Source organism: Mytilus californianus, unplaced genomic scaffold (assembly GCF_021869535.1).
Source record: "Mytilus californianus isolate M0D057914Y unplaced genomic scaffold, xbMytCali1.0.p SCAF_17, whole genome shotgun sequence".
Lineage (NCBI taxonomy): Eukaryota > Metazoa > Mollusca > Bivalvia > Mytilida > Mytilidae > Mytilus > Mytilus californianus.
Genome location: NW_026262659.1, coordinates 726,065 through 747,977, shown reverse-complemented (window position 1 = coordinate 747,977; position 21,913 = coordinate 726,065). Strand labels below are relative to the sequence as shown.

The 21,913-nt window shown below is 31.9% G+C and overlaps 1 protein-coding gene across 2 annotated transcripts; it reads right to left on the bottom strand.

Annotated features, from left to right (window-relative positions):
* Positions 1-2,012: 2,012 nt before the first annotated feature.
* Positions 2,013-20,468, bottom strand: LOC127726206 (transmembrane protein 165-like). 2 transcript variants are annotated; one of them, XR_007993405.1, is made up of 8 exons: positions 20,148-20,468; positions 18,494-18,719; positions 16,083-16,181; positions 14,039-14,115; positions 9,289-9,465; positions 7,158-7,263; positions 5,907-6,685; positions 2,013-5,821 (listed from the first exon to the last, which is right to left on the bottom strand). XR_007993405.1 is itself a non-coding variant. In XM_052233501.1 (7 exons), exons 1-7 carry the CDS (start codon positions 20,283-20,285, stop codon positions 6,618-6,620), a joined length of 891 nt encoding a protein of 296 aa, XP_052089461.1. In that variant the 5' UTR covers positions 20,286-20,468; the 3' UTR covers positions 2,013-6,617. The 2 variants fall into 2 exon arrangements, 1 of the variants encoding a protein (XP_052089461.1); XM_052233501.1 differs by having other exon boundaries at positions 2,013-6,685.
* Positions 20,469-21,913: the final 1,445 nt, after the last annotated feature.

The window sequence follows — 21,913 nt, the reverse complement described above, 5'->3', positions numbered from 1 at the left end:
ATATTGTTATTACCTTTATTCATGTTGTTGGTTCATCTTTTGTACTGTTCAACAACTTAATATCCAGAGTTTACTTACTAAACTGTATTGGTATTGTTTGTTGTTGGATGCTGTGTAGTGATAGTGACATGTCGTTGATAACATCCATGTTATTTGGTCTTTGGTAGATAGCTGTGTAATAATAAAAGTGTGTAGGCTCTTTGTTTCATATATTCTATGATCTTTTGGTAGTAAGTTGTGTCATCATCATGTGTGTATACATTTTGTGCCAAGCATTCTATGGTCTTTTGGCAGAGTTGTGTTACTATATATAAAGTATGTGTGAGCATTTCATTTCATACATTCTATAATCGTTTGGTTGGGTTGTGCAATTATAAAGTATGTGTGGGGATTTGATGTCGTACATTCTATAATCTTTTGGTAGAGTTGTGCAATTATAAAGTATGTGTGGGGATTTGATGTCGTGCATTCTATAATCTTTTGGTAGAGTTGTGTAATTATAAAGTTTGTGTAGAGATTTTATGTCGTACATTCTATAATCTTTTGGTAGAGTTGTGTAATTATAAAGTATGGGTAGGGATTTTGTGTCGTACATTCTATAATCTTTTGGTAGAGTTGTGTAATTATAAAGTTTGTGTAGAGATTTTGTGTCGTACATTCTATAATCTTTTGGTAGAGTTGTGTAATTATAAAGTTTGTGTAGAGATTTTGTGTCGTACATTCTATAATCTTTTGGTAAAGTTGTGTAATTATAAAGTATGGGTAGGGATTTTGTGTCGTACATTCTATAATCTTTTGGTAGAGTTGTGTAATTATAAAGTTTGGGTAGGGATTTTGTGTCGTACATTCTATAATCTTTTGGTAGAGAGTTGTGTAATTATAAAGTGTGTGATTGCATGGATTTCGTGCCATATATTCTATGGTCTTTTGGTAGAGTTTTGTGATATCATTAAGTGTTTGTATGCATTTTGTGGCACGCATTCTAGTCTTTTGGTATTTAGTTGTGTTATTATCAAATGTCAAGGGATTTTGTGTCGTGTGTTCTATAGTCTTTTAGTAGTTGTGAAATTATGTTAGCATTTTGCGGATTGTATCAATACATCTATTCCTGTATTTCCATTTATATGAACAGAGTTTGTCTCTTGTGCTGTTTAGTGTTTTTTTTTAATGTGATTGAGGTGTTTGCTCTCTCATACTCAAAGTGATAGTGATATGTTGCTGTGTTGATTTATTTGTTTTATGCCACTTTCCGCACTTTTGTGCAATTTCATGGAGGAGTTTTTATTGGTGGAGGATGCCAGAGCGAAACACCAATCTTCTGTAGGAAAACTGACAATCTTTTCAATTAAGATTGGAGTAGAGCGCATCTGTCAAGTGTGGGATTCAAACTAGCTAGTGAGTTATTTGACTACCAAGACCACTCAGCCACCCAGATCCCTGTCGTGTTGAGTTGTTTATGTGGTTGAGGAAGTACAGTAATATGTTAATATGTTTATACCATACATTTCCCTGTGGCTGGGATATATGCTTTGCAGTATAGGGACCACAGAGAGTTCAAATATGATTAATGTGTATTCTCCCTTATAAGCACAGGTATGGGATATTTATTCTGAGATCTAAAACTTCTCTTATTTTTTTGGTCTATTTTTATCCAGATTGTTTTGCAGTCCATTAGTATTATTGACCTATTCGTACATTGTTTTCCATTCTACCGGTAATTAGCTACCTTGCATCTTGGTGTCTAAATGTTTGCATTGTTCCTCTACTTTAAAGTCGATCATCAGACAATTATGACAGATTTTGTTAGATTTCTCTACTATGCAATTATAGTCTAAAATTTGTTGAAAATGTTTGACACATCCATTTCTGTATTGTTCCAGAAAAAAACCTGAACTTAGAGCCCTCTTAAATTTGGACAGTTCTTCATAAAGTATGTAAATGGAGTACATTGTATATATAAATGCTTTAAATGTTCAGCAAATGATCAATGATGATTATAAATAACACTCCAAGTCATTCATCCCAAAAACTTTTATTTTTGAAATCTTTACTGTCCACTTTTACACTTCTTCCATTGAAACATCTGCATCCATTTTTTTCCACAATGCAATTTGAAAAAAAAATCTTAACACAACAGTTTCCAGAGAACCCTAATAACTTGCATCCTATTTAGGAGATAAGAATAGTGTACATGAAATTTGCAGTCATCAAATGAAAAATTGATGTCAGCAAATCTTCAAACTCAAAACTGCTATCTAAATTCTAATGCAACTGAAAGAAGACACAGTTAACTCGTACCTTTTTTAAATCATAATATGACCTCTTTGCTAGCATTTACAATTTCAGACTATCAATCATGAAATTGATGTCATGAAATTGTGGTATTATGCAATCAAAATGAATGTTACAATTAGTGTTGCATTAGAATTTTGTTCACACTGACAGAGGTAAAACACCTGTCCACTTACACCCACAAACACATATAAAAGTACTCAAAATATTACCTTCTTTATATTTTATCCTATGTCTAGAATTGTCAATCCTTTAATATATATATCTATATACATTGTACATACAATACATGAATGCTTCATAAGCTTTCACAAGATGAAAAAACTGAGTCCAGCTCAAACACTGAACTTACATAAGTTACATATCATATTCAGGGAAATTAAATAGACAATTATATTTGACTAGCCTAGAGACCAGGAGATAGACCAGGGTATATCTTTACCTAAGAGCAACATAACACACCAGGGTATTTCTATACATCAGTACAACATTTATACACAATGGTGTGTAGTTGTCCCAGGGTAGAGTTAAATAATAATATCATCATCACATAAATCCTGAATTTATATATACTGAAAAATTTATTCAATTTGATGTATTTTTGACATCCAGTAATAACATTTTTATACTTTTCTAGACAATATAAAAAGTTATGGAAGCTCAAAATGTATTGGGGAAGATAGATTTACATTTAAGTCTGAGAGAGAGGCCAGACATTCATTTTACAAATGTATATTAAATAAACAAACTTTTCCTTTCAAATTCAAATTTAAGATAAATTTACTCCAAGCGTGAAATCCAACTGCAGAAAATAAGTAATAATGCACAATGAAAGTTTTAGTTAAAATCAATTGATTATGGAAATTTACAAGTATGTGTGGAAAAGGGCACATGTTAAACACACTGCTATACTTATTATTAAACACTAAGGTAATAAATTGACACACTGGAATGTATAATGCAAAGTAATCTATATTATTATATGGTATATAAATAAAACAGTGATGTCTATTTTGGCTACTTTGTGATGTAGGGTTGTTGGTAATGATGATAGTTACAAATAAGAAATTATTAGTGAATTGTAATCCAATGTTAATAAAAAAAATATTAAAACTTGAGATAAAACTAACATTTCAATTAGAGGAAAAGTTACAATTAAGGATCAAATTATGGCTAAGGGCATGTCCATTTCAAAATGTCTGTAATTACAACATTATATAAATAAAACTAATTTTCATGAGTTATACATCCAGTTAAAACATTATATTCAGTAAAATGGTGAAAATTACACAAAATCTTCATTCTTTTAACAAAATTAAACATGTTATGAAATGAAACAAAATGTAAACCCTCACACAGACATATAGAAAAAAAAGTTTTGTCTTTATGTTTAATTTGCAAAATAGCCGTACTGTTGTTGCTATCTTTTTATATTTTTTCTAAATTTTAGCATTACTTTCATATAATGTCACTTACACCAGGTTAAAGTCAAACTGTATCATTAGACCTAAACTAATTTAACATTTTCTTAAAGTCTATTAAAAGAGTCTGAACCAAAAAAATGAGATAAACAATTGTATCCTATTCTTTATATTTTTTGTGAATTTACAGGGTTGTCTTCCTTGTTTACCTCACTACAGAATACAGTAAGAAAATCATGTTCACTCCATTATACAAAAATAATTGATTGATATGACTTATAAATTTTGGATGGTGGAAATGTCTTATGAATACAACTAATTCTTATGAATAAAAATTTGTTTCTATACAACCTGAATCATATTTTTCAAGAAAGTATACTGTTAGTTAAAGGTAGTATATTAATGAATAGATCATGTATATGTGGAAATATCTGCATGTGTATTATTTTCATGGAAAGTGTCTTATTACAAAATTTATCCAAAGCCAACATTTCAGGTATAGAACCACTAATTCAGGCCCGGTCGGAAAGAACATACAAGAAAGTAGTACATATTTTAAACAAAATAGTTCCTACGCATAGCTGTATCTTTGTCAATAGTGGGAATATTTTGGTTGTTTTAGTATCAAATGGAAGCTTGGGGACTTGGGATCACTTTAGAACCCTTGTTTAAAGTTTACTTGAATAATAAAGAAGTATATGAAATTTTAATAGGAGGGCTCATTTGGCCTGTTGTTCAGATCAGAAGTTCCTGTTTTTGTACTATCAAACTTCCGGGAACCAGTACGCTCTAATATGCAATTAAAGATATGTTGATTTTTTCAGCACAAGTCAGGATAAGGTACAGTTTTGACATGAAATAACTGCCACTTTATTTGAACCTAAGATAAAGTAGCCATTAATGCTTGAAATTGCAGAATTTAACATAGAAAGCAATGGGGCTATGAATTAGTGGTTTTATACCTTCACTGTCAATTTAAATACATCGCATAAGGCTGTAAAATGTGAAAAATGAACTCATAAAAGATTTAACTGTCCTTCTAAGGCCAAGACCATGAACAAAACACAACGTGAAATAAACTGATATAAGTTAATGCTGATATTATTGTTATAAATAAATAAATAACTTGTTTCAATGGTATAACATCCCAATGTTAGGCCACACCAAATAATTAAATCTTTTGAAAGACAAAAATGGTGTAAATAACTTTAGAATTAAATCTGTTTTGTGATGAATGGCTATAAAATGATAAAATTTAAAAGTAAAAATATATCTTTTTGTGTCAAAATATAATATTTTATGTGTTATTTAATTTTAAATGAGAAAGAAGATTTTTTATCATAACTGAAAACAAATTAAATATATAGTTTTCCAGTATGAAATCCAGAAAAAAATCTTTCAATTAAAATATCTATGTAATCAATTAAGTGTGAGAAAACACAAAAAAATATTTGGTTCAGCCTTATTTTCCAAGAGGCATTACAAATGTACCCATTCTTACAAATGATATCATTGAGTTTATTCATTATTGTGATTTTTTTATTATCAGGCAAAATGACATCTTAGGAAATGAATGCTCTGTATGAATAGAACAATCATTTCTAATTAATGCATTACCCAATCCCATTACAGTTTAAGAATAATAAAAACCTTACAATTTTTTTTTCAATGTACAGTATTTAAGAAGACAATATGTGAAATGTAGACAAATTTTTCATAAATATATATTCTGAGGAAAATAAAATTGTAAAACAAAATCTAGTACAAGTTATAATACAATTAAAAACATATCTACTGAATTTAAGCAACAGTTTTAACAGTTTCAATACATGAACAAAAAACATATACACGTAGACTTTTTATATAACACAAATAGCAAAATAGAACACAATCAGAACACTGTCTCAGATTGTAATATACCAAATTCCTATGAATATGTACATTAATGTTCATGGCTGATTATTCCCCATTGACTTCAAGGCAGGTATGTGTTTAAGGACAATATGACTTACTGCATTTCATGATCGTTAACTGCAATTAATATTTGGAAAGTGTTTCCAGATATGATGGCAGGAAGAACATTTGTTTTACTCAATAAAAGGTTGTACCTTTTTGATAAGAACATTTGTTTTACTCAATAAAAGGTTTTCCTTGTTGATAAGAACATTTGTTTTACTCAATAAAACGTTGTACCTAGTTGATAAGAACATTTGTTTTACTCAACAAAAGGTTGTGCCTAGTTGAACACAACATGACTGCTAGAAAATGATCTAATCCAACATAAGTAGGTCTTCAGTAAAAGTTGTCATGAGGTAGAATCTGTCAAAGGTCAAGGTAGAGCATTTCATAAAGAAAGCACATTTCTTGTCTTCTTGTCAAAAACGAGTTATTACAGGCCTAAACAGTTATTTTACAAGATTTTATTCAATTTATTTTCATTTGGTAGGGTCATTCTATTGATATCTTCAGGGTGACTAATAATATATAAACTCCTCGAAATTTTGTCTTCACAGGTTGTAAAACTGCAGAGAAAATGATAAAATGGTGTTTTACTCCACATGATTTCTTCACAGTTACCATGTTGGTTGACTGATTACAGAATTTTTAAAAAGTATACGATACTGAACAATTTAATACACTAAAGTGTTCAATTGATGAGAAAAGCAAACTCTAGCACACAAGGTAAAATGAATTTACCAAAAAGGTAAAATGTAATATGCAATTTACGATAACTATATTTATGGTGTCACTCATGCTGTGAGTATTACCTAAGGTAAAACTTATAAAGTTAACATTCTTAACACACATACATCATGATTTAGATGTAAAGCACAAATATAATAACATGTTTTATTATTAATATCACAAATATAAATAATAATCTCTCTACTTAGTTATCTCTTCTTATTCTGGCATCACAAAAAATGCTGACAAAGCAAATATTAAAAATACTACTCCACCAATCAGAGTCACTGCAACAAAGAGAAAACAGTTAATTAAATATATTGCAACAGAAAAGACTAAATCGTATTTGATGTGAACCGATTGATATTTTGTCTTGGATGCTCTATTTTATTATTAGTTGTAATTGGCTTTGAACAAGCTTTCAGTAACTGTGAGTTCTCTCAGATCAGTACTAAGACTTAAAATACTGCACCAATCAAATTAACAGTTACAGAAAAGAAACAGCTCACTTCTAGTATAAACATACTCAATCAAATCAAAGTTACTGTGACTCAAAAATGGTAAAATACAATGTTGTTTCACCTCATTATCAGAAAGTGTTTTTTGTCTCATTGTTTGATACCTAATTGCGTTCTTTTTTCAATTATTTAACAAACATTTACAATTGCTTCTCATTGTGAACACCAAGATTACTTAATTAACTTTCATCCAATCAGATAGTAGATATGATTTTTTATCAAATAATTTTTCAACGCTTACCTGTTCTTACAGATATTTTTTGAGCTACCATTCTTCCTCCTAAAACAGCTATTGCAGTACAAATAAAATGGCCTATACACCCTCCTATTATAACACCAGCTATATTCTACAACAAAACATGTATGTAAAATTATATAAACACCTGATTTCTGTATCAACAGAGGTAGCATTCATTAATACATTGAACCAGAATGATTTAGCATTGTATTTATCACTTGTAGTTTTGCTTTAGACGTCTGTTATACTGTATTCACACCTTCCCTTCATTCACTCAAATAGAATTTTCAATCATAAATTATATTGATTTTTATTGTTATCTCAATATTTGATTTTTGTAACTTATTGGTATCTCAAATTTTGATGAATGGAATGACTTCTGCGACTTATTGCTACCTCAAATTTTGATGAATGGAATGACTTCTGCGACTTATTGCTACCTCAAAGATTGATTAATGGAAAGACTTTTGCTACTTATTGGTATCTCAAATTTTGAAGAATGGAATGATTTTTGTGACTTATAAATATCTCAATATTTCATTAATAGAATGACTTAAGCGACTTATTTGTATCTCTTTTGACTAAAGGAATGATTTTTGTGACTTATTGGTATCTCAACATCTGATTAATGGAATGATTTCTCTGAACAAGTTTACTTCATGAATCAAAAAGATACACTACATGATAAAATCTATTACTGGCTGATCATGAAACAAGACAGACAATTATTTACATACTTATGTTATGAATGTAAGAATGTGATAACACCTAAAAACTACCATTATCTGTAAACTGAAGTATAACACAGTTAGTATGTGGTATAACAAAAATACTCCCCATCATTTTAACATGTTTCTGGTATCTGAGATACGTCATGTTGGGGCATTTTATGGCTTCTTATATCCTGAATGGGTTTTGCTCGTTTTTATATAGATTAGACCGTTGGTTTTTCCGTTTGAATGGTTTTACACTAGTAATTTTTTGGGGCCCTTTATAGCTTGCTGTTCTGTGTGAGCCAATGCTCCGTGTTGAAGGCCGTACCTTGACCTATAATGGTTTACTTTTATAAATTGTAACTTGGATGGAGAGTTGTCTCATTGGCACTCATACCACATCTTCCTATATCTATTTGCTCATTGTTAAATGTCGTATGGTGACCTACATGTATTGTAGCTAACTTTTACATCATTTGGTCTCTGGTGGAGAGTTGTCTCATTGGAAAACATACAACATCTTCTTATTTTTATATTATTGCACATTAAGAAGGCCATGTACCAATCATACAGCTGTAATAATAATCTAAGTAAATTTTTATGCTATTTTGACATCATTTGAATTGACAAACCTTGACCTAAGGGATTGAAACATGAGCCAAGTTAATAAAATATCATTTGCTCATCAGTAATGATTCTGTGAAGTTGCAATTGAACTTAAAAGGTCAGCAGAAAGATAAGACATACATGGTTCATTGGATGTAACCTTGACCGTACAGATATGAGCTTGGGTAATAAATATGTAAAGTGTTATACAGATCCAAATAGTACAATACAAATAGTTTATTTATGTCTCACCATTAATATTACAAAACATAACATAATACATGAATACATAAAATAATATAAAATATTAATGCCATTCTAAAAAGAATTATGAGAGACGGGATTAAAAAAAATAATAATAATAATAAATATCAATGTACAGCTAAATTTGTACAACAAAGAAATGAACATGACACAATAACAATAAAATATTGGCAATGATCATTATCTTCAAGAAATGACTGGTTTAAGGTCATGACATCTCTGTATCATGGGCAGAGATTAATTGAAGCAATATCTAGAAATAAGTATGCAGTTTGTCCTACCCAGATGTTGCTTCACTTCACAATAAATTATAAAGTTGGAAATAAAGTCAGAATTGTAAAAAAAAAAAAAGGACAATTGTATGAAGGAAGATTGATTCATATGAAAGAAGAAACACTACAAAGTTCTAGCAGGAACACACAATAGGAAATAGCGGGAAAGATCATAAGATTCCTGTATACTAACAGCCCTATGATGCCGCTAACTTTACTTTAAATGCTGCCTAATAACATCTCTTACAGGTAAAACTTTATATGTTAATGAATAAATACCTCTCGAGCAGCTAAGACTATTGTTGCTATTTGAGATCTATCACCCCATTCCGCTAAAAAGTTTAATGTAAATGATTGTAAAAATACAGTTCCAACTAATGCATGGAACCATTTGCGACCAGGTGTCCGTATTACTCCAGTCTCTATATCTTGTGTTCCTAGACGATCTTTTTCATACTGCAATGATAAGATATCAAATTATAATAATGTACAATGTACGTTCAATGAAAGTTATTTTATGCATATGGTATAAACTTTAACTGGTATGGTGACTTAGAAAGAAAAATCTTTTTTTGTTTTGTTATCCTTTAGTAGGTTACTAAACAGTATCTTTTACAATATGTGTCAATACTTTCTCTACTCTTTGTAATGTTTGATTGATTGTTGGTTGCTTAACTTCCAGTGGCAAATATTTCATGCATGTTCAAGACGATAAATAAATTGAAAGGCTAATAAAATGCTTCGCTGGGGCGCAGCTTGATACGACCGCAGAGGTCGAACCCTGAACAGTTGGGGCAAGTATGGACACAACATTCAAGCTTGATACAGCTCTGAATTTGGATTGTTATTAAATATTTGACACAGCATAGGTTTCTGACACAGAAAGAATGTGGTCTAAGAACTTGAATTTTTTTAATTTACCTATTATGGTCCAATGTCCAAAATCAAAATACATGGTTAGATTCAGCATATCAAAGAACCCCATATATTCAATTTTTGTTAAAATCAAACAAAGTTTAATTTAGGACCCCAACCTGGACCAACTTGAAAACTGGGCCCATAATCAACAATCTAAACACATGTTTAGATTCAGCATATCAAAGAACCCCAAGAATTCAATTTTTGCTAAAATCAAACTAAGTTTAATTTTGGACCCTTTGGACCTTAATGTAGACCAATTTAAAAAACAGGACTTAAAATTAAAAATCTAAATACACGGTTAGATTTGGAATATCAAAGAACCCCAAGAATTCAATTTTTGATGAAATCAAACAAAGTTTAATTTTGGACCCTTTTGACCTCAATATGAACCAATTTGATAGCGGGGCCCACAAATAAAAAATCTAAATTCATGGTTAGATTCAGCATATCAAAGAACCCCATATATTCAATTTTTGTTGAAATCAAAAAAAGTTTAATTTTGGACCCCAACTTGGACCAACTTGAAAACTGGGCCCATAACAAAAATCTAAACACATGTATAGATTCAGCATATCAAAGAACCCCAAGAATTCAATTTTTGTTAAAATAAAACTAAGTTTAATTTTGGACCCTTTGCACCTCAATGAAGACCAATTTAAAAAACGGGACCCAAATTAAAAATCTAAAAACACAGTTAGATTTGGCATATCAAAGAACCCCAATAATTCAATTTTTGATGAAATCAAACAAAGTTTAATTTTGGACCCTTTTGACCTCAATTTGAACCAATTTGATAGCGGGGCCTACAAATAAAAAATCTAAATACATGGTTAGATTCAGCATATCAAAGAACCTCATATATTCAATTTTTGTTGAAATCAAACAAAGTTTAATTTTGGACCCTAATTTGGACCAACTTGAAAACTGGGCCCATAATCAAAAATTCTAAATACATGGTTAGATTCAGCATATCAAAGAACCCCATATATTCAATTTTTGTTGAAATCAAACAAAGTTTAAATACTGGACCCTATCTTGGACCAACTTGAAAACTGGGCCCATAATCAAAAATCTAAACACATGTTTAGATTCAGCATATCAAAGAACCCCAAGAATTCAATTTTTGTTAAAATCAAACTAAGTTTAATTTTGGACCCTTTGGACCTTAATGTAGACCAATTTAAAAAACAGGACCCAAAATTAAAAATCTAAATACACAGTTAGATTTGGAATATCAAAGAACCCCAATAATTCAATTTTAGATGAAATCAAACAAAGTTTAATTTTGGACCCTTTTGACCTCAATAGGAACCAATTTGATAACAGGGTCCACAAATAAAAAATCTAAATACATGGTTAGATTCAGCATATCAAAGAACCCCATATATTCAATTTTTGTTGAAATCAAACAAAGTTTAATTTTGGACCCCAATTTGGACCAACTTGAAAACTGGACCAAAAATCAAAAATCTAAATACATGTTTAGATTCAGCATATCAAAGAACCTCATATATTAAATTTTTGCTAAAATCAAACAAAGTTTAATTTTGGACCCTTTGGACCTTAATGTAGACCAATTTGAAAACTGGACCCAAAATTAAAAATCTAAATACACTGTTAGAATCGGCATAACAAATAAATAAATGTGATCAAAGATTTTACAAATCTAATGCGCCATACTGTGCAATTAAAGATTACTTCTTGAAATTTTTCAATATTTGAAATTTGAAAAAAAAATAATATTTGAAGAATAATTCTTCTTAATTTCTGAAATCTGAAATGAGAAAAAATTGACCCCCCACAATTTCTTTTTATCCCCCCCCCCCTTTTTTTCCCCAAAAAAATCTTTCCCTCAAGATATGGTCATAATCTCAATTCAAATTTCCAATGGAGTTGGCAACCATAATTACCCATTTAAATTTACCATAGTGCTAACTTAATCTATTTTATAATAGAATTAAAAATATAGTGTCAAATCTTTCATATGGATTTTTTTGTAAAAAAAAAAGATGCAACATTTGCAGATATTTTTACTGGTCTTCCTTTATAAATATGCATTTCTTTAAACATAATTTAAAAGCAGTGTAAGGGAAGTAACCAAAACGTTGTATTTGGATTACCTCCCTTACACTGTTTTAAATTATCTTTATTGTTCATTAACCATTACTTTATACATAATTTAAAAGCAGTGTAAGGGAGATAATTTCAATGATGAATTTGATTTATCTCCCTTACACTGCTTTAAATTATGTTTTGTACTAAAGTATTTGTCCATTAACCAGGACAACCTTGTTTTTCCCCCTTTTTTGCCCCTAATTCCTAAACGGTTTGAGCCATAACCCCCCAAAGCAAATCCTAACATTCCCTTTGTGATATGGAAACTTGTAGTATAATTTCGGAGAGATCCATACACCGTTCCACAGTTATTGTCTGGAAACTAGAAAATGCTTATTTTTGGCCCCTTTTTGTCCCCTTATTCCTTAACTGTTGGTACAATAACCCCCAAAATCAATCCCAACCTTCCTTTTGTGGTATTTAACCTTATGGTCAAATTTCAAAAAGATCCATTCACTTAAACTAAAGTTAGAGTGCGAAAACCAATGTGTCTTCGGACGACGACGCTGGACGACGACGACGACGACGCCAACGTCATACCAATATACGACCACAAAATTTTTTTGCGGTGTATAAAAACTAAATACATAAACTTTATACATCTTTTAGGACTTAATCAACTCATAAATGATGGAAATAGTCATAGTTTATCCAAGGCTTCCAAAACGGTCATATATGCCGGACATTTGTATAATGTCCGGTAAAAGTCCGGCTGGGCAAAGCATGAAACGGTCATCTACATTTTAGTTTTCAAGGCTTTAAGAGATGGTCATTTTAACAGAATTCGCGATATTTTTGACCCAACGTTTTGCCTTTAACAGCCACACATTTCCGGTCATAAAAGTGACATGATCATTAAGTACTATCAAAACAACCCCTACTTTAATACCTTATCATTTTAATCAAGGCTAATTAGTTGTCGAACAGCTGATATTTACCTGTTCAGGTGACAGGTAAACTATTTTGAACCGGACATTGATCGGTCTATTCAAAGTTATTTTCTTACATTTCAGCGGTTTGCATCTAATTAATTAAGTCAAAAAGATTTAAATTATCAGAAATACATTTACAATTATGATTTGATGAAAAAATTAAAAAGGTGAAAATGAAACATCGTCATAACCACGTTGTTTGAACTAGTACACGTGTGCGCAGGTGTGAAATTTAATTATGCATCCTAATTTCTTCAAAAAATGCTTAAATTGTCATTGATACCTTTATCTCATGTTTATTTCGAATATTTTCTTGAAGAAATAACGTAGAAGGAGCTACTTCCACTCATTCATGCTTTGCAAATGTACATGGAATTTACGTATCCGTCTCTGGTCCATGTTTTACCATTGTCAAGATAACATCCGGTAGATTAAAAACGAAAGTAAAGTTTTTGACAACGTTATTTTGCACAAATAAAGAGTCTAAGGCAAATATAAGTACGCTGATGTAATCTATTGTTGCACACTTCGAATGATGCACTGCCAATTTAACAGTTAAGTCAGAACTTCGAATCTGAATCAAAGAAAGTTTAATATCGTTTTTTTTCATGTCAATCATTGGGATGGCCAACTCGGCAACTGATTACCATAATTGCCCTTTGTTTATTTACTCTTAAGGGATTAAAATCGGGATAATATATAAAATGTCAGGCAGGCTAAAAATAATTTTAAGGCCTGAGTTTATCTGAATCAGTTCTTTAGAGCATAAAGATTTATGATAATTTTAGAAATTATTCAGAAACTAGGGTTCCAACTCATGCAGGCAAAATTGATGGATTTTGCTATCCTTTTTGATCACATAGCTCCTCACATACTTATACTTATACATTCTTGACTTTCAGTTTGTTGGATTTGATTATTCCTATCTAGAAAACCAAAATCCCTTTGGAGGTACTTTATCTATAATGTGCTTTTTATAATCTGATAAATTATGGACAAAAGTTTAACTGAATTGTTGAACTACATATCTGTAAAAGGGAAACGACTCTTGTAAATCTTACCTCCTCTTCTTGCTTTTTAATGTCTGCCTGCACTTCTTCCATTTCTTCTTGACCTTCATCAGGGGACATCTCATAACCTGTAAAACACAGAAATTTTATAATCCTATGTCATCAACTCAAAATCAATGGAATAAAAGTAGTTTTTCTAACAGAATTTAAATTGTCAGTAACTGAGAAAAGAATATGAAGTCCACCAAGATTGTTTACCTTATTCATACATTATATCCTGCCAAGTTATCTGACAAATATCTTCTTGAGCCCCATGGTTATTAAAATATTTTTATTATTTTAGATATTTTTGCATGAGATCTTTGGACAATTTATGAATTATTTGATAGAATTCTTTGCCCTTTCTGAGAATTGTAGATACTACCCTGCAGTAGTATTCATTAATGCATATAGGGAGCCTGATCCACGTCTGGGTCTCTATATCCCTAATGCTCCAATAAGTGATTTATTTAATTATAAATTATAATACTGTGAAAGTACTTTTATACATGGGTATCAATTTTCGTGGATTGAGCAAAAGTTACATGTTTGTGGGTTCTTAAATTCATGGATTTTAGTTTTTTCTGACAAAATTTGGATGAAGAGTTTGAACCGATCAGAAACGAAGATTCTTGAAAATAATTATATGGTGTTCACATTCACTTACTTGTTCGTCTTTTGTTACTGACAACATTCATCAAATTTTTAATAAAATAATTGCTTTTGGAAATAAGCCGATTCATCTCTGAATACAAATTGTCTCGATTGAAGGAAATTGCAAAGTAATCATTTTAATTGTTGCACACGCGTAATCAAAAGTAGTGACACTAATTAACCCGAGATGGAATGATCAACAGATTAATGATTATCAAAGGTGTTAATTGGGCAACAGACATGTCACTTAAAGAAAAAGGTCGCATAAAAAATGATACGAATGTACTTTGAAATAATACTTGTGAAATAATACTTATGAAATAAAAAAGCAAGCCCAATATGAAATTATTATATTTTTTCTTGATAGAATTATGAGGAGATAAAATGAACACTTCCATCATGATATATCATCACTGAAAGTCTGACATTCATTTTTAAAAACTAATTTTTCATGAGAATTAAAAGGTTAAAAGTCGTAGAACTTGTCCTGTCTGATGTTGTACATATAGTTCATTGAGTGTTTTCTGATATTCAATGTATTCTCTAGATTAAATGCCTGTATCCATGAAGTAAAACCTACAGGGGATCTCTCCATGCCTTGATTTGGACAACAGTTGTTATATTTCGTTGGACACTTAAATTCGTGGACAAAGCCATCCAAGAAAACCATGAAAATTGGTACACGAATTAAAAGTACTTTCACAGTATGTAAACAAACAATTTCACTGTAATGATATTGGACATGTTTCTATTTTATTTATTGACTGAGCTTCACCATTTGTTGTGTTTTGATGAGAAGACAACCATAGAATAAAGATGTTAAATCTATGGATGTATTTAATGTTTGCTAAGAACTAAATTTCTACAGAATTTCCTTGTGTGAAAAAATGCATTTTAACTTAAAAGATAAAGTGTATCAAAAAGGCCCCTTGGGGCTTTGCTTAATTGGGTAAAATTGAATCTCACAGTGTACCCTGACAATTTCACCACATATGTGAAAATGTCTCAGCTTGGAATTGAGCCATCATACATACCCATGTTCATGGTATAGACAGAGGAATTAGAGAAATATTAATGTTACTGCCTTCATGAAATGAAATGTGCATACTGTTTACATGTGGCCTTCTGCTGTTGTCTGTTCTGTGGTCGGGTTGTTGTCTCTTTGACACATTCCCCATTTCCATTCTCAATTTTATACTGACCCATCTAGCAAAGTGTTCCTCTCAAAGTGGTGCTAGGGTAGCCATCTTGAATATACAATGAAGTCTGAGCTTTTGCTCTGTGTTGAAGGCCTCAATGTGAAATGAAGAACTGCAGTAAAACTTTTCATTTGCTTTTGGTTTTGTCAATAGCAGTTTATGTAATGATTCATTCCACCCTTCCATCAAAGTCTGTTACTTACCTTCCTTAATCATCTTGATACCAAACACTGCAAATAATGCTGATGATGCATAATATGTAAACCATCGTGGAATAATAGTCGTGGCATATCCCATTATAGCTGAAATATAAAACAATACAGAATTTTGGTTAAGGCATATCCCATTTAACAAGTGGAGGCGTTGGTGGAGGACTGGTCTAAGTAGTACATCTACTGTATCTCTAGCCTGTCAACACTGAGGATATGAGGCCAAACCTTGCACATGGCAGGTGAGTTCTTCTCCAATCTTAATTTGTTTAGGATTGTTAGTTTTCCTGCAGAAGGTTGTGGTTCTTTGACACTCCAGCCTCCTCTGACCAATGATATAGCCAATCGTGCTGAAAGTGGTGTTAAGCACCAACAATCAATCAATCATTTAACAAGATATACTATAGCAACAATACTTTGATCAAAAATAAAATGAGTAAGAAAGCTTTCAATTGGGTACTCTTTTATTTTTTTATGCCATGTTTTCTATTCTTTATTTCTTTTATCCATTATTCTCAAAATAAATAATTTTCTAATATCTAAAAAATAAATTAATTTCAGCACTTAAAATATATACATGTATTACAAATTAAACTTTTATTTGGGACTCTCGTCCTATGGTGGCTTATGTGCATGGATTAATGTCTGGGAAGCTAATGTCCTGCTCCCCTGTGACAGAGTTCGATAATAACAGATAAACATACCTGATAAAATGGTCATCAGCCACAATGAGGCTATTGTCTTGCTCCCCTGTGATGGAGTTCAATAATAACAGATAAACATACCTGATAAAATGGTCATCAGCCACAATGAGGCTATTGTCTTGCTCCCCTGTGATAGAGTTCAATAATAACAGATAAACATACCTGATAAAATGGTCATTAGCTACAATGAGGCTATTGTCTTGCTCCCCTGTGACAGAGTTCAATAATAACAGATAAACATACCTGATAAAATGGTCATCAGCCACAATGAGGCTATTGTCTTGCTCCCCTGTGACAGAGTTCAATAATAACAGATAAACATACCTGATAAAATGGTCATCAGCCACAATGAGGCTATTGTCTTGCTCCCCTGTGACAGAGTTCAATAATAACAGATAAACATACCTGATAAAATGGTCATCAGCCACAATGAGGCTATTGTCCTGCTCCCCCGTGATGGAGTTCAATAATAACAGATAAACATACCTGATAAAATGGTCATCAGCCACAATGAGGCTATTGTCTTGCTCCCCTGTGACAGAGTTCAATAATAACAGATAAACATACCTGATAAAATGGTCATTAGCCACAATGAGGCTATTGTCTTGCTACCCTGTGATGGAGTTCAATAATAACAGATAAACATACCTGATAAAATGGTCATCAGCCACAATGAGGCTATTGTCTTGCTCCCCTGTGATGGAGTTCAATAATAACAGATAAACATACCTGATAAAATGGTCATCAGCCACAATGAGGCTATTGTCTTGCTCCCCTGTGATGGAGTTCAATAATAACAGATAAACATACCTGATAAAATGGTCATCAGCCACAATGAAGCTATTGTCTTGCTCCCCTGTGATAGAATTCAATGATAACAGATAAACATACCTGATAAAATGGTCATCAGCCACAATGAGGCTATTGTCTTGCTCCCCTGTGACAGAGTTCAATAATAACAGATGAACATACCTGATAAAATGGTCATCAGCCACAATGAGGCTATTGTCCTGCTCCCCTGTGACAGAGTTCAATAATAACAGATAAACATACCTGATAAAATGGTCATCAGCCACAATGAGGCTATTGTCTTGCTCCCCTGTGATGGAGTTCAATAATAACAGATGAACATACCTGATAAAATGGTCATCAGCCACAATGAGGCTATTGTCCTGCTCCCCCGTGATGGAGTTCAATAATAACAGATAAACATACCTGATAAAATGGTCATCAGCCACAATGAGGCTATTGTCCTGCTCCCCCGTGATGGAGTTCAATAATAACAAATAAACATACCTGATAAAATGGTCATCAGCCACAATGAGGCTATTGTCTTGCTCCCCTGTGACAGAGTTCAATAATAACAGATAAACATACCTTATAAAATGGTCATCAGCCACAATGAGGCTATTGTCTTGCTCCCCTGTGATGGAGTTCAATAATAACAGATGAACATACCTGATAAAATGGTCATCAGCCACAATGAGGCTATTGTCCTGCTCCCCTGTGATGGAGTTCAATAATAACAGATAAACATACCTGATAAAATGGTCATCAGCCACAATGAGGCTATTGTCTTGCTCCCCTGTGACAGAGTTCGATAATAACAGATAAACATACCTGATCAAATGGTCATCAGCCACAATGAGGCTATTGTCTTGCTCCCCTGTGATAGAATTCAATAATAACAGATAAACATACCTGATAAAATGGTCATTAGCCACAATGAGGCTATAGCGCCAGCAAACACAACTGTTCTGGAATGTCTCATTGCCATAATAGCTGCTATGAAAAACGTCTTATCACCAATTTCTGATACAATTATCACAGATAGCGAAGCCAAAAAGGCATGGAGAAATCCCAAGTTTCCACTCTTTTTCCGCAAAGCATGGAACATGGATCCTTCATCAGAGCTTTCTTTTTCATGCTGAAATGTAAAAAAAAACAAAATCATGTTATTATTATTTGTATATCTACATATGACATTGTAAATATCTTTGTCTTAAGGATGTTTGCTCCTCTGTTTAAGAATAACAAGCTTTTCAAAGTGTTATGGAAGAGAATAGACCTGATACTGATCTTTAACTACATTTAAAGGAAACCCCATCATTAGAAAGGCAGTAAAACCTTGAACCATCATCTATTCAGACCAGTGGAAAGCCTACTCTAATATCCAAACGGAACTTCAACTGCAACATGCAACAGTTAACCATTCAGTAAATGTTGTTGACCCTGAAACTGGTGTGCATACCCAAGCAATTGAATCATACTGGGCCAAGGCTAAATACAAGTTCAAGGCTATAAAAGGAGTATCATCTGACCTTCTTACAAACTATCTTGATGAAAAAATGTGGAGAGATCGTAGGGGCTCAAATAAAGATGACATTTTCACCAACATCATGGCCCATGTTTCTGAATAGTATCCCATGTAATTATTTAATTAGTACAATTTAGACAGACAATACATTATTAGTATTTAGTGCTTTTCTAATGAATAACTGTGTTTTATATGGGGACGAAGTCCCCAATTACAGTAGAAAAATCAATAAAAAAAAAAAATTCAATCTACATGTACTAATGAACTCAAAATTGTTAACTTTTTTATTTTCCTGCATCTGCGCAGAAATCTTTTCTGGTATCGTTTATCTCGGGATTTGAGTAAAATATTATGGGGACGTGCCTTATAACATTAAGCAAATCAATAAAACTAAAAATCAATATAAAAATCGACATACTAATGAAATCATAACGTTCCTTCGTTTACATTGAAAATGACGTCACAACTAAAGTCCCTAACACCAGGACCAACATCGGAAACGTTTCCGTATTTCCTTTTCTTTTTTAACAGATTCTGAAGTTAAAATATGCTTGAATTTAAAAAATAATGTATACAGATTTCGTCCCCTTTCACAGGTAACGCCTGCCTCATATTAGTGTTCTAACTTTATCATGTGTATAATAATTCTTTATCCAATGTCATTCATATGTCAATCATTGTTATTAGATTATTAGTATATCATCTATATCATATGAATAAAATATAATTCATCCTGATTCCTACTACTTTCTGTACATAAATTCCTTAACATGATTACAAAAAAGAAACATTTCTTTCTGAAACATCACGAACACTGAAAAAGTTGCTGAAATATACACTTAAAAACGACTTGGACATAGCATACAGTGATACACCTTAAAGTATAGTCGACAATACAACTACAATACTGTTTTTTTTTTAGAAATACAATACTGGTACAAAATTTGTATACCAGTATTGTGCACAATACTAGTATACCAGTATTGCGATCACCAACTACAGATCCGTAGATAGTCAAGAAATTTTGAAGCAATTTACCTCATCAGATTTATCTTTGTTTATTCCTTTGATTACATCTTTTACAATATCTTTTTGATTTTCACATAAAACTTCAACAACAGAGACGCATAATATTGTCCATGTTAAAATAAACAGAAACCGTGTAAACAGTTTCATTTCGTTACTGAAAGTTTAATGTGTAAGAGTTGATAATGGTTTTGATTATTAAAACTATGACTAGAGATCTAGATTCATGGACGATTTAACTTCTCTATAAACTCTTAGAAAACAGCTTAGAATCTGTAATTTTGTTCTCGACAGTTGTCACGTTGACATTTCTGATCTGGCTTGTCAACTTTGAAGGGGACTTCCGGTTAAAAAAAATGTTTTCCGGTTTAAGTATTTTCGTCCTATATTCTTCTCGTCCCTATTTTCCCTTTCGCAAAGACTCGTCGAAAGTCGTCAAAAACAAAGCATCCTACCATGTCTAACAGTTATTTGCTGAAATGTTGTAATTGTTGATATTAATGAGGCTTAAACAGCCTGAAATGCACATGTAAATATATGAAATATGATTTTTTAAGAGAAGAAGAAAACGGAAGTACCTAGTTTCACTTTTAGTTTATTTTGTGCCACGCCCACAGATACATAAATACAAAATGTCGAAGAACGAATGGCCAGAATTAGTTGGGTTGGTACGTTATCCTGTATTTTGTATATTTTCCAGCATGTCTTTTGGTTAAAATAGTTATAATCTTTCGTTTTTTTTTAGTAATCCTATTTCATATGAGAGCTCGTCATGTATGAATATTTCACAAACAACCATAATCTAGATTGCTGCCACCCGTGAACATGCAACCGCGGAGAGGTTTATATGTCACATGAAAATAGAAGGGTGTTCCGGTGATACACATTTTCCATATATTTTTTAATAAACAACCATGTTCAGTCTGTCAAATGAGATATATTCTATCTAATTATATGGAAAGCCTCAGCTGTCATATATTAGAGATTTACAAAACGTTATGATGAAGCTTAAAATGTAAAGTTAAGACAGCGTGATGTTGAATTGAGTCATCAAAATGCTAACTCTAAATTACAATAGGCTAAGTTAAATTTGCGCAATGTTGACTTGCAATGACAAGTGCTTTAGTTGTGATAGTATAATGATAAGTCACGATGTTGTGATGATATGCCAAACACACGTAACGTTGGGTTTGAAGTACATGATGTGAAGTTGACGTTGCATGATGTTAGCTTGCAGATGGATACTGCTCAGTCATCCACTTCGATAGCTATGATAACATATAAAATGAATAGCTAAAATGTATGGTGCTGACTTGTTATTAATAAATGTTGAGCTGAGATAGTACGATGTTATATCATTGTGATATTACGATAGGTCTATCATGCAATCAGTTGATTTAAAACACCATGATGCACAGTTGAAAGTATATGATGTTAAGTTAAGATAACACGATGCTACACCACTATGTTGAAACGAAAGGCTTACCATACAATTTGTTGACTTAAAACAACACGATGCAACGTGTTAAACTATGATGCTCACTTGAAACTACACGACGTACAGTTGAAATTTTGTAATGTTAAGCTACGATAACACGATATTATATCATTATAATGTCACAATAGGCTTATTATACAATTTACTCATTTAAAACTACATAACATACAGTTGAAAGTACGTGATGTTAAGCTAAGATGGCACGTTGTTATATCATTAGAATGTCACGATAGGCTTACCACACGATATGCTCGTTTAAAACTACACGACGTACAGTTGA

Excerpts from the sequence above, each read along its gene's own strand:
- LOC127726206 (XM_052233501.1), bottom strand. The coding sequence starts at position 20,285 with ATGAAACTGTTTACACGGTTTCTGTTTATTTTAACATGGACAATATTA. Across the intron at positions 18,720-20,147 it reads ACAAAGATAAATCTGATGAG|CATGAAAAAGAAAGCTCTGA; the intron begins GTAAATTGCTTC and ends TTTACATTTCAG. Across the intron at positions 14,116-16,082 it reads TATCAAGATGATTAAGGAAG|GTTATGAGATGTCCCCTGAT; the intron begins GTAAGTAACAGA and ends TGTGTTTTACAG.